At 51.4% G+C, this 15,757-nt stretch overlaps 1 protein-coding gene across 4 annotated transcripts in view; it reads left to right on the top strand.

The window, feature by feature from the left end:
- Positions 1-13,796, top strand: part of GPT (glutamic--pyruvic transaminase) — a 33,399-nt gene extending 19,603 nt beyond the window's left edge. For all 4 annotated transcript variants that reach the window (XM_083749219.1, XM_083749217.1, XM_083749218.1 and 1 more), the window contains 10 exons: positions 825-914; positions 2,033-2,141; positions 2,511-2,644; positions 2,786-3,029; positions 3,859-3,938; positions 5,546-5,682; positions 5,884-6,058; positions 8,307-8,462; positions 9,142-9,254; positions 13,139-13,796. In XM_083749219.1, coding sequence (XP_083605345.1) covers positions 825-914; positions 2,033-2,141; positions 2,511-2,644; positions 2,786-3,029; positions 3,859-3,938; positions 5,546-5,682; positions 5,884-6,058; positions 8,307-8,462; positions 9,142-9,254; positions 13,139-13,280 — 1,380 coding nt within the window. In that variant the 3' untranslated portion in view covers positions 13,281-13,796. The remainder of the gene's footprint in view (positions 1-824; positions 915-2,032; positions 2,142-2,510; positions 2,645-2,785; positions 3,030-3,858; positions 3,939-5,545; positions 5,683-5,883; positions 6,059-8,306; positions 8,463-9,141; positions 9,255-13,138) is intronic.
- Positions 13,797-15,757: the final 1,961 nt, after the last annotated feature.

The raw sequence follows: 15,757 nt of genomic DNA, 5'->3' as shown, positions 1-15,757 counted from the left end.
TCGCCCTCCAGGCGTCCAGCCAAGCAGAGGACGCTCTCCTGGTTTCGGAGAGAGATGCTCCTCAATGAGGCTGCCAACTGTGGTTCTCCGGTGGGATTTGTTTTCTGGAGAAAAGGCAAGCTTTTGCCGCCTCAAAAGTATTTCACTGTAGTAACTAAGGAAGAGGACGTGGGTGGCGCTGTGGGTTAAACCACAGAGCCTGGGACTTGCTGATCAGACGGTCAGTGGTTCGAATCCCCGCGACGGGGTGAGCTCCCGTTGCTCGGTCCCTGCTCCTGCCCACCTAGCAGTTCGAAAGCACGTCAAAGTGCAAGTAGATCAATAGGTACCACTCCGGCAGGAAGGTAAACGGCGTTTCCTTGTGCTGCTCTGGTTCGCCAGAAGCGGCTCAGTCCTGCTGGCCACATGACCCGGAAGCTGTATGCCGGCTCCCTTGGCCAGTAAAGAGAGATGAGCGCCGCAACCCCAGAGTCGGCCACGACTGGACCTAATGGTCAGGGGTCCCTTTACCTTTATGGTACATAAAGAGCAGCATGTAGCTCTCTCAGTACCCTGGTGGGTGGGTCATGCTTATTGATATATTGTAGTTTACCTTTATGTAGCTATAATATCCTTTTTGAGCGCAGGTGACCAGAACCGCACACAATATTACAAAAGCTTCCACACCATAGATTTATTTGTGTGTGTGTGTGTGATAAGATCTCTTTAGTGCTGATGCGCAGCTGATGCGTGGCTGACTCTGGCGTGAAGCAGAATTGGTGGTGCTGGTCGAGGGCTGCCCCCTGTGCCAAAAGCCACACCCACACATCTTCTCCTCTTTGCAGGGGGCGAGGAAGCCCTTCACGGAGGTGATCAGAGCCAACATTGGTGATGCCCAGGCGATGGGGCAGAAACCCATCACCTTCCTCCGCCAGGTACGGTCCCAGGGGAGGGCGGCAAGGGGGGCAGCCACAGGTGGGCTGAGGTCAGGGATGCAGGGGGTGGAACCCCAGAGACAGCCCTGGTTGGGAAGGAGAGGGGAGGACTAGGAGGCCAGAGCTGTTGGATTTCTGCGTGGCCCAGAACTGTTAATAATAATAACAATAATAATAATAAAATATTATTTATATCCTGCCCTCCCCAGCTGAAGCCGGGCTCAGAGCGGCTAACAACAGTAAAATGATACAACATTTTAAAATCATTTCATTATAAAATCAGTTCAAATCAGATTAATGGCAACCATTGGGCTAGAGTTCTGTGAGGATGACCAAAGGAGGGGGTCAGACTGTGCCCTGGCCAAAGGCCTGGTGGAACAGCTCTGTCTTGCAGGCCCTGCGGAAAGATGTCAAGTCCCACAGGGCCCTGGTCTCTTGTGACAGAGCGTTCCACCAAGTTGGGGCCACTACTGAAAAGGCCCTGGCCCTAGTTGAGACCAATCTAAGCACCTTGCGACCTGGGACCTCCAAAATGTTGTCATTTGTGGACCTTAAGGTCCTCCGCAGGGCAGACCAGGAGGACCTAGGCCGTATAGGGCTTTAAAAGTTAAAACCAGCACCTTGAACCTGATCCTGTACTCCACCGGGAGCCAGTGCAGTTGGTATAGCACTGGATGAATGTGATCGCGCAGCGAAGACCCCGTAAGGAGTCTCGCCGCGAAATTCTGCACCCACAGGAGTTTCTGGGTCAGTCTCAAGGGCAGCCCCATGTAGAGTGAGTTACAGTAATCCAGTCTGGAGGTGACCGTCGCGTGGATCACAGTGGCTAGGTCAGGGCGAGAGAGGTAAGGAGCCGACTGCTTAGGTTGGCGGAGATTAAAAAATGCCGCCTTTGTTAAAAGCTTAGGGGGGAAGTGGCTGAGGCGGTGGGGATATTTGAGTCCCTTGAGTTTCCATTGATCAAATTGGATTAATGGGGGATGGTGGGAGTTGTAGCCCAAAGACCCAGAGGGACCTGCTTGGCAAAAGTCGACTGAGAGGGTGCAGCTCACTAGACTGAAATGGGAGGGTTTGGGGGACCACGGAGGCTGGTTTTCAGCTTTGCTCTCTCCTGGCAGGTCAGCGCCCTCTGCATGTTCCCGGACCTCTTGAAGGACCCCAACTTTCCAGAGGATGCAAAGGAGAAGGCCCGGAGGCTGCTGGCGGCGTGTGGGGGGCACAGCATCGGTGAGCCCCCTTTGCCCTTCCTCTGGCATCTATAATATTCCACCTTGTCACAAATTCCAGATCTGCTGGTCCAGGAGTTCTGAAATATACTCGGAGTTGAGAGTGGATTTCATGCTCTTTATTCAGCTCATAGAAGTGAGGAATTCCAGTTCCTCTGAAATGTCTGCTTTACATACATTATTTACACAATGGGCCCCACGAGATTGGCTAATTCCGGGATTCACCTGTAGCCAATCAGGTTGCGGATTCACTTCCACCTGGAGCTGGATTGGGTGGCTCCTGTGGACCAATCAGACTGCTGGATTCTGGATCCTATTCAACTCAGTACATAACAAGTTCCTTCTCTCCTCCTCTCCCTCCCACCTTCAGGTGCCTACAGTGTCAGCCCTGGCATTGAGCTCATCCGCCAGGATGTGGCTCACTTCATTGAGCGTCGGGACGGCGGAATCCCCTCCAGGGCGGAAAACATCTTCCTGTCTACAGGCGCCAGCGATGCGATTGTGGTATGGGGGGCGCAGTTTGCTTGTGGCTAGAGAGTGGGCGAGGGCATGAAGTGGGGTGGCGAGGTATGGTTGCAGGATTGGGGCTGCTCCTTTAACCCCACTACCACCACCTCTGAGACTCCCTCTTGGTCTGCCCCTTAGACGGTCCTGAAGCTGCTGGTCTCAGGGGAGGGGCGCTCCCGTACGGGGGTGATGATCCCCATTCCCCAATACCCGCTTTACTCCGCTGCTTTGGCTGAACTCAACGCCGTGCAGATCAACTACTACCTGGACGAGGACAAATGCTGGGCCCTGGACATCGGGGAGTTGCGGAGGGCCCTGAAAGAGGCTCGCCAGCACTGCCAGCCCCGTGCCCTCTGCATCATCAACCCGGGCAACCCCACCGGTAGGTCCCCGAAGCTCAGGGTACCCCAGCTGAAGGGGCAGCCTTGGGTGGTACTGTTGTAAACAAAAATCTGCCCTTTTCCCCTTATGGGGTATCCAAGAGCCCATATAGAGTCCTTACATAGGTTCCCTATTGGTAGGAGAAGATAACAGAGGCCAACCAGAGAATATTGCTAGTAAGCCTGATCTTTATTGATCTGTTGCAACAGGGTCCTCACTCACCACACGCAGGAGGGAGGAGGAACCCAGAACAATGGCTCTCAAGGTCTTATATAGACATTTTAGATTTCCTGCCCTGGAGCTCCAGACCACCCCTCCATACATCATACACACATCACAAAAGGGGGTGTAACCTAAGACCACCCCCAGATACATCATACCTATATCACGGAAAAGGCGGTCTACAGCAGAAATCTGAGTGCATTGTTGTTTATCTCGTCTGACAGGTTACCTGTTTAATGGTCACTTGATTGGATTGCCTGGGGAGCCTGGCCTGTCTTTTGTAATGATAAATACTTAGTTCCTGAGCCAGGTCACAGACTCACACCCTATTCATATCTTAAATGTGCCCTTAAGACAGGATTTGTGAAGGAAAAGACAACGGGGAGGCTTTTCCATTTTCCTTTGACCTTGCAGAGAAAACATTTGGGAATCAAAATGGTTCCAGGTTGGCCTTCCTGTGCTGATCTATGTACGTGCTTGGTTGGTACACTTAGGAACATTTAACATGCACCTAAGACTTCAAAATTCCTATCGCAGTATGGTGCCCAGTGGAGAGAAGAGCATCTCCCCCTGCAAACTTCTCTTTGTCTCCTCTTCTCTCGCCTCAGGGCAGGTCCAGAGTCGCCAGCGCATCGAAGATGTCATCCGCTTTGCCTGGGAGGAACAGCTCTTCCTCCTGGCTGATGAGGTGAGACTTTGGGACCCTCACAATCAAAGGCAGTGATGCTTCTTCGAGAGCCAGTGTGGTGTAGTGGTGAAGAGCGGTAGTCTCGTAATCTGGGGAACTGGGTTTGCGTCTCCGCTCCTCCACCTGCAGCTGCTGGGTGACCTTGGGCCAGTCCCACTTCTCTGAAGTCTCTCAGCCCCACTCACCTCACAGAGTGTTTGTTGTGGGGGAGGAAGGGAAAGGAGAATGTTAGCCGCTTTGAGACTCCTGAAGGGGAGTGAAAGGCGGGATATCAAATCCAAACTCCTCTTCTCTTCTTCCTCTTCCTCCTCCTCCTCCTCCTCCTCCTCCTCCTCCTCCTCCTCCTCTTCTTCTTCTTCTTCTTCTTCTTCACACCAGTTGCTGGTCCCACTTGCGGGTTTCGCAACAGAGGCACTGGGAGGACAGGATGGTAGACTAGGTGGGCCTGATCCAGCACCCAGGCCCTTCTTATGTTCTTGTGCATCCCTCTTGCTCCATTGACCCATTTGGCCAAGGCCAGTTGGTCTCTCTTCTGGGAAATGGGCTGGGAATGAGAGAGGCCAAGGCAGAACATCCGTACTCTGGTTCGTCAAGCCTCCTTGCTCCAAGATGTCCTGGAAACTGTGCCAGTGTCTTAGAGACCCCCCCCCCTTTTCCTCTTGGCCCCTTGGCCTCATTTACTTACTCACTCACTTACTTATTTAACTTAGTAGTTGCTCGTCCCCCAAAGGTCCCCAAGATATATTCGTAAACATGATAACATGGGGAAACAGAATTGGGAGGAATCATATAACACATTGCTATTTCATATAACATACAACTTATGGGAAAACAAGAGCAAGCCACCAGCTCCATAAATGGTAGCAAATGACATTAACAATATTCAAACAATGAGCAAAATAGGGGGTGGGTGAGTGTGGGGGACTCCCTGGTCCTGAATGGGGTGACTGTGCCCCTGAAGGACCAGGTGCGCAGCCTGGGAGTCATTTTGGAGGCTCAGGTCAATTCTGTGTCCAGGGTGGCTGTCTACCAGCTCCATCTGGTACGCAGGATGAGACCCTGTCTGTCTCGCTAGAGTGGTGCATGCTCTGGTTATCTCCCGCTTGGACTACTGCAATGAGCTCTATGTGGGGCTACCTTTGAAGGTGACCCAGAAATTACAACTAATCCAGAATGCGGCAGCTAGACTGGTGACTGGGGGCTGCCGCCGAGACCACATAACACCGGTCTTGAAAGACCTACATTGGCTCCCAGTACGTTTCCATCCGAGCACAATTCAAAGTGCTGGTGTTGACTTTAAAGCCCTAAATGGCCTCAACCCAGTATACCTGAAGGAGCGTCTCCACCCCCATCGTTCTGCCCGGATGCTGAGGTCCAGCGCCGAGGGCCTTCTGGCGGTTCCCTCATTGCGAGAAGTGAGGTTACAGGGAACCAGGCAGAGGGCCTTCTTGGTGATGGCACCCTCACTGTGGAACGGAAGCTAAACAGCCATGTTTAGGGAAGCTTTTAATGTTTAATAGGTTATTGTATTTTAGTGTTCTGTTGGAAGCCGCCCATTATTATCATTGATGCTTGCGCGCCAACCCTGTGCCCCTTCCACCCCCAAGGTCTACCAGGACAACGTTTACGCCGAGGGATCCCAGTTCCACTCCTTCAAGAAGGTGCTCTTTGAGATGGGGCCCAAGTACTCGGGCAGCGTGGAGCTGGCCTCCTTCCACTCCATCTCCAAGGGCTTCATGGGCGAGTGAGTAGCCTCTTCTGCTGCACTGCCTGGGGGATAGCCTCTTCTGCCTCCTGTGAAATGGAAAGAGGGGAGAGTCTGGCTTCTTCCCTGGCTTAAAGTCTCCTGCCTAATATGGAGCCAGGAAGAGTTGGGTGGATATTTTAATATTTATGTTCGAGCCAATCCTACTGCACAATTTTGCCCACTTCCTTATGTCGTCAGGTGCGGCTTCCGAGGTGGTTACATGGAGGTGATTAACATGGACCCCTTAGTCCAGCAGCAGCTGAGCAAGCTCATCTCTGTACGCCTCTGCCCACCAGTGACTGGGCAGGTCCTCCTGGATGTCGTTGTGAATCAGCCTCAGCCTGGAGACCCTTCCTACCAACAGTTCTGCCAGGTGAGTAAAACGGGGGCTGGCGGTGCATTGAGAGGAACTGAGGAATTTTGGAATCACAGCCAATAGCAAATTGTTGTTTAGTCGTTTAGTCGTGTCCGCCTCTTCGTGACCCCCTGGACCAGAGCACGCCAGGCCCTCCTGTCTTCCATTGCCTCCCACAGTTTGATCAGACTCATGCTTGTAGCTTCCAGAACACTGTCCCACCATCTCGTCCTCTGTCGTCCCTTTCTCCTTATGCCCTCCATCTTTCCCAACATCAGGGTCTTTTCCAGGAAGTCTTCTCTTCTCATGAGGTGGCCAAAGTCTTGGAGCCTCAGCTTCAGGATCTGTCCTTCCAGTGAGCACTCAGGGCTGATTTCCTTAAGAATGGAGAGGTTGGATCTTCTTGCAGTCCATGGGACTCTCAAGAGTCTCCTCTAGCACCAGAATTCAAAAGCATCAATTCTTTGGTGATCAGCCTTCTTTATGGTCCAGCTCTCACTTCCATACATCACTACTGGGAAAACCAGAGACTGAACTATACAAACCTTCCATGTGTCCAGGGAGCATCAATTCTTTGGCGATAGAAACTGCCAATATTGTCATGCCTTTAGAACCGTGGTTCCCAACGTGGGTGGTAGTGCCCCCTGCTGGTGATTCCTGGGTTGGGGTGCACTAAGAGGCAAGTGGGCAGCAGGGGGCACTGGAGGTGTAAATGACTATCTGAAAAGCTGGTGGATTAGCTGAATGCCAGCTGAGTTGTGCTAGTGGTGAACAAGCACTCCTCCCCTCCATCACATGTCGGCAAGCAGAGAGGTGAGGCCGCATCAATCTAAGAACTCTCCCATTTTGCCAAGTCACCTGCATGGAGATGTCTTTGGGCCAGCAGGTAAAAGGTAAAGGACCCCTGGATGGTTGAGTCCAATTAAAGGCGACTATGGGGTTGTAGTGCTCATCTCGCTTTCAGGCCGAGGGAGCTGGCATTTGTCCACAGGCAGCTTTCTGGGTCATGTGGCCAGCAGGACTAAACTGGTTCTGGCGCAACAGAACACCGTGATGGAAACCAGAGCTCACAGAAACGCCGTTTACCTTCCCGCTGCAGCCGTACCTATTTATCTACTTGCACTGGTGTGCTTTCAAACTGCTAGGTTGGCAGGAGCTGGGACAGAGCAATGGTAGCTCATTCTGTTGGGATTCAAACCACAGACCTTCCGATCAGGAAGCCCAAGAGGCTCAGTGGTTTAGACTTTGTTGTTGTTTAGTCGTTTAGTCGTGTCCGCCTCTTCATGACCCCCTGGACCAGAGCACGCCAGGCACTCCTGTCTTCCGCTGCCTCCCGCAGTTTGGTCAAACTCATACTGGTAGCTTCGAGAACATTATCCAACCATTTCGTCTTCTGCCGTCCCCTTCTCCTTGTGCCCTCCATCTTTCCCAACATCAGGGTCTTTTCCAGGGAGTCTTCTCTTCTCCTGAGGTGGCCAAAGTCTTGGAGCCTCAGCTTCAGGATCTGTCCTTCCAGTGAGCACTCAGGGCTGATTTCCTTCAGAATGGAGAGGTTGGATCTTCTTGCAGTCCATGGGACTCTCAGGAGTCTCCTCCAGCACCAGAATTCAAAAGCATCAATTCTTCAGCGACCAGCCTTCTTGATGGTCCAGCTCTCACTTCCATACATCACTACTGGGAAAACCAGAGCTTTAACTATAAGGACCTTTGTTGGCAAGGTGATGTCTCTGCTTTTTAGGATGCTGTCTAGGTTTGTCATCACCTTTCTCCCAAGGAGCAGGCGTCTTTTAATTTCGTGACTGCTGTCACCATCTGCAGTGATCATGGAGCCCAAGAAAGTGGTTTAGACTAGGAGCATACAAAGTGGGGAGCAGAGGGGGCGGGTCGCCCCAGGTGCCGCTCTGCGAGTGTGTGTGACAAGATATGGCCCCTGCCTCCCCCCCCCAGCTGTGGAGCAGCCGAGGGCGCGTGCAGTCAGTATCGGCGCTGCTTGCGCGGCATCCATACGGAAGTCTGTATAGGTTGCCTCTCGCACAGCAACTGTACAGGCTGCCACGTATGCACACTCCGCATAGATGTTGCGTGTGTGCCACTGGGTGGTGTGTGTGCAAGGGTTCCTGTGCCACTGGTTTAGACCACAGTGCCACCTGTGTCCCTATTTGGGCCTGTAGGGGCGAGAGATGAATTGTGGCCATTCATGGCCTCTTCCTGGTTCCTTTGCTCCATCCTCTGACCGGGAGGGTCTCTCTTCCTCCTCACAATGCAGGAAAAGCAGGCTGTGCTGAGCTCTCTGGCCCAGAAGGCGCAGCTCACGGAAGAGACCTTCAACCGAGCACCCGGGATCCGCTGCAACCCCGTGCAGGGGGCCATGTATGCCTTCCCCCGAATTCATCTCCCACCCCAGGCTGTGCAAGAGGCACAGGTAAGGCCACACCTCCACCTGGGGCTTCAGGTTCCTCTTTCCAGGGAGGGGCCAGGACTCAGGGGCAGGACAGATGCTATGTATGCAGAAGAAGGCTGCAAGTTTGAGCCCCGGTCTCTCCAGATGGAAGGATCTCTTTGCCACAAAACGTTTCATTGCTTTCGTCGCATTTATCTATTCATGCAAATATTTGCATATCGCCGCATCACTTTAAAAGGTATATCAAAGCGGTTGGCAGCAATAAAAACATAAATCCATGCAATAAAACCGCAAAGAAGTTAAACCATGCATCATTTAAGGATTGTGGAAAGGTGGCTTCTCAATTGCCAGTCTAGGCCTGGCAGAATAGAAGATGTCTGCTGAATCTCTAGGGGCAGAGATTTCCACAGGACAGGCCTGGAGACATTTCTCGTTGTCGTCCCATGAGCCTCACCATGGGCTTGGGTTGACCAGGTACCTTTTTGGAAGTTGTGTGTCTTTGATTCTTTGTCCTGCCTGGCACTCACCTTCCAGAACTTGGCTGTCCATCTCCAGAGCGCTGAGCTCCACCAGCTTCATCTTCCAAGCGGGTAGCATCCCATTCCCATGTCTCCAGAACACGGACTGGCTCCCATCTCCCAGCCCCCCCCAAAGCATCTCCATGCCACTAGCTCTTCTCTCCCCCCTTCCCTTCTCCCAGGCCCTGGGCCAGGCGCCAGACATGTTCTTCTGCCTGAAGCTTCTGGAGGAGACGGGCATCTGTGTCGTGCCAGGGAGTGGCTTTGGGCAGAAGGAAGGGACCTTTCACTTCAGGTAAAGACCCTCTTGGCTCCCTGTGGTCTCTCTCCACACCTGGGACTCCAGGTGGGCTCTCAGGCTCTCACCTCCATCATTCAGCCTGGACACTGAGGTCCAGCGCCAAGGGCCTTCTGGCGGTTCCCTCCCTGCGAGAAGCCAAGTTACAGGGAACCAGGCAGAGGGCCTTCTCGGTAGTGGTGCCCGCCCTGTGGAACGCCCTCCCACCAGTTGTCAAGGAGAAAAACAACTTCCTCACTTTTAGGAGTTTTTAATGTGTGACATTTTGATGTATTTTTAATCCCTGTTGGAAGCCGCCCAGAGCGGCCCTCAGAGCTGGACCTCAGTGTCCAGGCAGAATGATGGGGGTGGAGACGCTCCTTCAGGTATACTGGGCTGAGGCCGTTTAGGGCTTTAAAGGTCAGCACCAGCACTTTGAATTGTGCTCGGAAACATCCTGGGAGCCAATGTAGGTCTTTCAAGACTGGTGTTACATGGTCTCGGCGGCTGCTCCCAGTCACCAGTCTAGCTGCCACATTCTGGATTAGTTGCAGTTTCCGGGTCACCTTCAAAGGTAGCCCTACATAGAGCGCATGGCAGTAGTCCAAGCGGGAGATAACTAGAGCATGTACCACTCTGGCGAGACAGTCTGTGGGCAGGGAGGGTCTCATCCTGTGTACCAGATGGAGCTGGTAGACAGCTGCCTGGACACAGAATTGACCTGCGCCTCCATGGACAGCTGTGAGTCCCAAATGACTCCCTGGCTGAGCACCTGGTCCCCCCCTTTAAAAGAGAATTAGACACATTCATGGAGGAGGAGAGAGCTACAGGTGGCTATGAGCCCTGATGGCAATGTTCTGCCTCCACAGTCAGAGGCAGCCAGGCTTCTGAGTCCCAGTTGCTGGAAGGCTCCAGCGCTCAGGTCCTGCTGACAGGGTCCCAGTCTTGCTTGCACGCAAGAAAGAGAGGGTTGCCTCTGTCAGGGGATGGGCGGATGTGGTGCTCCTTGGGTCTCTTCCAGCTCTGCACTCCCCTGAGCCAGTGTGGTATAGTGGTTAAGAGCGGTGGACTCGTATTCTGGTGAACCGGGTTCACTTCCCTGCTCCTCCACATGCAGCCAGGGCCTTGCAGAGCCAGGCAGAGGCCCAGGCCAGGTAGATAATGTGCCCCCCTTTTTTTACCCTGGGGATAACTGAAGTCCTATAAATAAGTATATTGTTATGTACTGAGTTAAATAGGATCCAGAATGCAGCAGTCTGATTGGTCCTAGAACAATAGGATCCAGTATGCAGCAGTCTGATTGGTACACAGGAGCCACCCAATCCAGCTACATGTGGAAGTGAATCCGCAACCGGATTGGCCTACAGGTGAATCCCGGAATTAGCCAATCACGTGCAGCCCATTGTGTAAATAATGTTTATAAAGCAGACATTCTGGGGGAACTTCCATTCCTCCTCACCACTATGAGCTGAATAAAGAGCATGAAATCCACTCTCGACTCCGAGTATATTTCATATATATATATATATATATATTTGCTTTCGTAGATTTTCACGGGTACAGGAATGCAGGTTTTGGTGTCCTCGGGTGTCTTCCCGTGTAAAAGTTGGGGTGTCTAGGCGACGTTTCGACGAGGTCTCACTCGTCATCTTCAGGCTGGTGCTTTCGGCTTCTTGTTACTGGAACAGAGCGGGATCTCAATGTTTGAGTTCCTATAAATACTGTAGAGGGGGTGTGGTGTCTAGCCTCCAATGTTCTGGGCAGAGAGGAATGCTTTAGACAAGTCAGAACACAAACCCAAACTTTGGCTCAGATATGTTGACGACACCTTTGTAATTTGGCCACACGGGAAGGAAAAACTGGATAGCTTCCTCACACATCTCAACAACTTACACCCCAAAATACAATTCACTATGGAAATAGAAGCCAACAACCAACTTCCCTTCCTTGACGTCCTAATCTACAAAAAACCTGATGGCTCCCTAGGACACACTATCTACCGGAAAAAAACACACACCAACCGCTACTTACATGCACAATCACACCACCACCCTGCACAAATAAACTCCGTAGCCAAGACTCTCATCTCCAGAACCAAACGCCTGGCTGACAAAGACCACTTGACAACTGAGTTACAGAATCTCTCAAATGTGTTAATTGCCAATGGATACCAGCAAAACAGGATTACGAAGCTAATCCAAAAGGAAACACCCCCCAAAAACCAAGACACAGAAGAAAACAATGGCATGGCCCTCCTTCCTTATATCAAGGGCACTACAGATAAAATTAGCAAAATCCTCCATAAACACAATATCAAAACAGCCTTTTGCACCAACCAAAAAATAGCCAATATCCTCAGAAACCCCAAGGATAAAATCCAGTTGGAAAACCAAGGGATCTATGAAATACCCTGCAAAGTCTGCCCAGCCACGTACATTGGACAAACAAACAGACGAATAAATGCACGTATCGCAGAACACAAGAATGCCGTCAAAAAAGAAGAAAAAACTTCCTCTCTTTTCCAACACATGAAAGAAACAGGACACGAAATTAATTTTGCAGATTCCAAATTGCTCTTTAACACGGAACATCACCACAAGAGAATAATCATGGAAGCCATCGAGATAGAGAAACACCCTCACAACATGAACAAGCGTGACGACACATCCCGCTTGCCAGACATCTGGAAATTAGCCCTCCCCACAAAAACTGACACCAGATCCAGAGGCACACAGAACGCCAACACCAATCAACCACACCAGACCCAAACCCAGACCCTCTCCACAGATGAATTACTGACACCATCCAGTAGCCAATCCATGGTGGCACCTCCGGATGCTGCACCCCCCTGCAATCCCTACACAGATCTGGCTGACACAAGCCACAAAACCACAGCTCGCCCCTATACACGAAGCCAAGCCAAAACACAACTAAGTGCAATACAGCCATCTTCTCAGGAAAACTCTTCACAAAGTTCAAGAGGTCAAGACACAAAGACTTTAGCAACTAATCCACACCTAATGACCCACCTAAGTGGTACTCAGGATATCACTCAAGAAATCACTCAAGGTATCTCTCAAGTAATTAAGGAACAAAAGAAGAAAAGGCACACTAGCCTGGGAACTTCCTCTCTGCCCAGAACATTGGAGGCTAGACACCACACCCCCTCTACAGTATTTATAGGAACTCAAACATTGAGATCCCGCTCTGTTCCAGTAACAAGAAGCCGAAAGCACCAGCCTGAAGATGATGAGTGAGACCTCGTCGAAACGTCGCCTAGACACCCCAACTTTTACACGGGAAGACACCCGAGGACACCAAAACCTGCATATATATATATATATATATATATGCTTTCGTAGATTTTCACGGGTACAGGAATGCAGGTTTGAAGATGACGAGTGAGACCTCGTCGAAACGTCGCCTAGACACCCCAACTTTTACACGGGAAGACACCCGAGGACACCAAAACCTGCATATATATATATATATATATATATAAATAAATAAAATTTTTCACAAAGGTTATGCTGACAAATAATTTTATTTCAAGGCTGGAACTGTATCTGCATATAAAGACAAAATGGAAAATATAGATAAATATGCTGACCGAGGCCCCCTTTGGAATCGGAGGCCCAGGCCAAGTGGTCCATATGCCCCCCCCCCCTCTGTCTGGGCCTGCATGCAGCTCCTGGGTGACCTTGGGCCAGTCACCCTTCTCTGAAGTCTCTGAGCCTGACCTACCTCACAAGGTGTCTGCTGTGGGGGTGGAAGGGAAAGGAGATGGTTAGCCGCTTTGAGACTCCGTACGGTAGCGATAAAGCGGGATATCAAACCCAAACTCCTCTTCTAACTCTTCTTCTTCTCTGAACCTCTCTTTTCTTGCCCTCCCTCTGCCCCAGAATGACCATCCTGCCGCCCCTGGAGAAGCTGAAGGTTGTCTTGCAGAAGATGAGCCAGTTCCACGCCAAATTCACCCAGGAATATTCTCAGCTCCAGCTGCTGGGCGGCAGCCAGAAGACCGCAGAGAAGCAGGGGCATTAGGGTGGGGGCTCTTGCCCAAATCTCCTCCCTGCCTTCATGCCACTGCCAGTGGGACTCCCGACCCCGAAGGCACGGTCTGGAACTGGGATCAACTCTGCTCTCCAGAGTCTCTCTGCTGCACTTCAGAGCCCCTCTTAATAGCACGTTTCATAGAAAAGGCCTTGGTGTACTGGGAAGGGGAATGGGCACAGCCTTGTCTCAGCTCCCAGGGACCTGGTACCCCTTTTCCCTTGGCTCACGATGCCATCTCTGCCTTGCCTCCTCAGAGAGAAGAGCCTTCACAGCTTCCCAGTCTGGCTCCTCTGCCCTCCAGACGGACAAGGGGTGGGTTGCAGAGAAGGGGTGGCAGTGGGGTGCCTCTGGGGTGAGCAGAATGAGCAGTGGGGCAGGTGTCAAGGCCCCCAAAGTCACCTTCTGCCCGGACTTTGAGCCCTGATGTAGATCTGACACAATTCCCTCTGTGAACGGAGGGGGGTGGGATAGCTGAGGGTCTATTAAAGCCCCCATGATAAACCAGAGCCGCCTCCGGACTGTCACTGGGGGGGGGGGGGGCTTTCCAGACTGCCACCATTTTGGGGTGGGATTCAGTCCTGTGCCAGAAAATCCTGGTTGTAAAAATGGATTTGGTGCTTCTGCCCTCCCAAGAAAAGTTTGTCTTTTTGCAGGAAGGGAAGTGGTGGGGAAATGTTTTGGAGCGCGGGAGAACCCTTGCTTGATGCAACATCATTTAACATTCTTGCAAGGCTGGCGCAGACAAATTGGAACCAAGGCTCAGTCAGTGGGGTTTCTGCAGAAGGGATTCAAGAGCGGACTGGGCATTTACTGAAGTCTGCAAAGTTAAAACACTCTGTTGCCCAAGCGCAACAAATCAACTTTTAATAAGCCTTTGTGGTTAGGAAAGTGATGAGAAATGTACACATAAGCACACCCTGTGACCTCCAGGTATAGGGGGGTGTCAGATGCTGGTGTGGTTGCTCGAGAGCAAACAGGCAAGACTCCGACCTGTCTCTTCCAGGCTTTATTCTTAGTGCAAAACCATTTACAGCGAAGAGCACCGCAAGTTCATGTCTGCTCAGTCGCTAGCAGAATCTGGGAGTGGTCTGCCTTTGTACCTCCCCAACAAAACAGTCGCTTGACCCCCAACCTTCTCCTCCCCTCCCTGCGCTGAAACCTCCTGAGCAGAGTGGGGGCTGGCAAAGGGGTACTTCCCTCCCCTCCGGCTTGCTCAGGGTCGGTGTTGAGGCTCTCCCTAGCATCCCCTGGTCCCACCACCTCCTCCCCACTGGAGGTGGGGCTTTCCTCCTGGCCAGAGGAGGAACTGCTTCGCAAGACCTTCGGAGGTTCCCTATAGCACAACTGCCCTTCCACTTCTCGCCTCTGAGCTGATGGCAGTTCCCTGACAGGCGGTATATAAAATAATAATAATAATAATAATAATAATAATAATAATAGAAGAGGGTGAATACTCAGTAAGCAGGTTGCCTGGAGGAATCCTAGCCTGGAAGGGGGTCTCGTCTTCTGTGCCTTCCGGCAACTGGCATTTGGAAGCATTTCCTGCCTCCAACGGTGGATTCAGAGCGTAGACATCTGGCTTCATAGCCATTGATAACCTGCTTCTCTGTGAATTTTGTCAGTTTCTTTAAAGTCGACTCAGTTTGTGGCCCTCCCTGCCTCTTGTGGAAGGGAGTTCCACAGTTTGCTCTGCCTGAACAAGTCCTTCCTTCTATCCTGAATTTTCTCACATTCTGCTTTCTTGGATATATAAAAAGGTAAAGGGACCCCTGACCGTTAGGTCCAGTTGTGGACGACTCTGGGGTTGCAGTGCTCATCTCGCTTTATTGGCCAAGGGAGCCGGCGTACAGCTTCTGGGTCATGTGGCCAGCATGACTAAGCCGCTTCTGGCGAACCAGAGCAGCGCACGGAAACGCCGTTTACCTTCCTGCCAGAGCAGTACCTATTTATCTACTTGCACTTTGACGTGCTTTCGAACTGCCAGGTGGGCAGGAGCAGGGACTGAGCAACGGGAGCTCACCCCTTCACGGGGATTCGAACCGCTGACCTTCTGATCGGCAAGCCCTGGGCTCTGTGGTTTAACCCACAGCATCACCCGCATCCCTTTATTGGATATATAAGAGGCGTAAATTGATGGCACAGCTTATACTGGGAAGAAGAAGCAGAAGAAGACAGAAATACATTCTGTTTTTCCCTAACACATTCCATTTTTCTTTTATCACAAAACCCAAGGTGTGGTAAAAATTCACCTCTATGCCACGTTGTTCGTTTCCCAGGTGAGGAACAACCACCTTTTGTTTTGTTTTTTCAAATGCTTTTTACTGATTTTTCATTTCATATAAACCAAATACAATAATGTTCCATAATCATATATACCCACTTTCTTTCTCAGTGCTCTGCCAAAGCACTGACTTCCCTCCCTCCCTCCAGCAGGCTTTCTTACTCCAATTCCCTTTCCACAGTTT

This window comes from Podarcis gaigeae (assembly GCF_964106915.1).
Source record: "Podarcis gaigeae genome assembly, chromosome: 7".
In the NCBI taxonomy this organism is placed as follows: domain Eukaryota; kingdom Metazoa; phylum Chordata; class Lepidosauria; order Squamata; family Lacertidae; genus Podarcis; species Podarcis gaigeae.
This window is presented reverse-complemented; position numbering and strand designations above follow the sequence as displayed.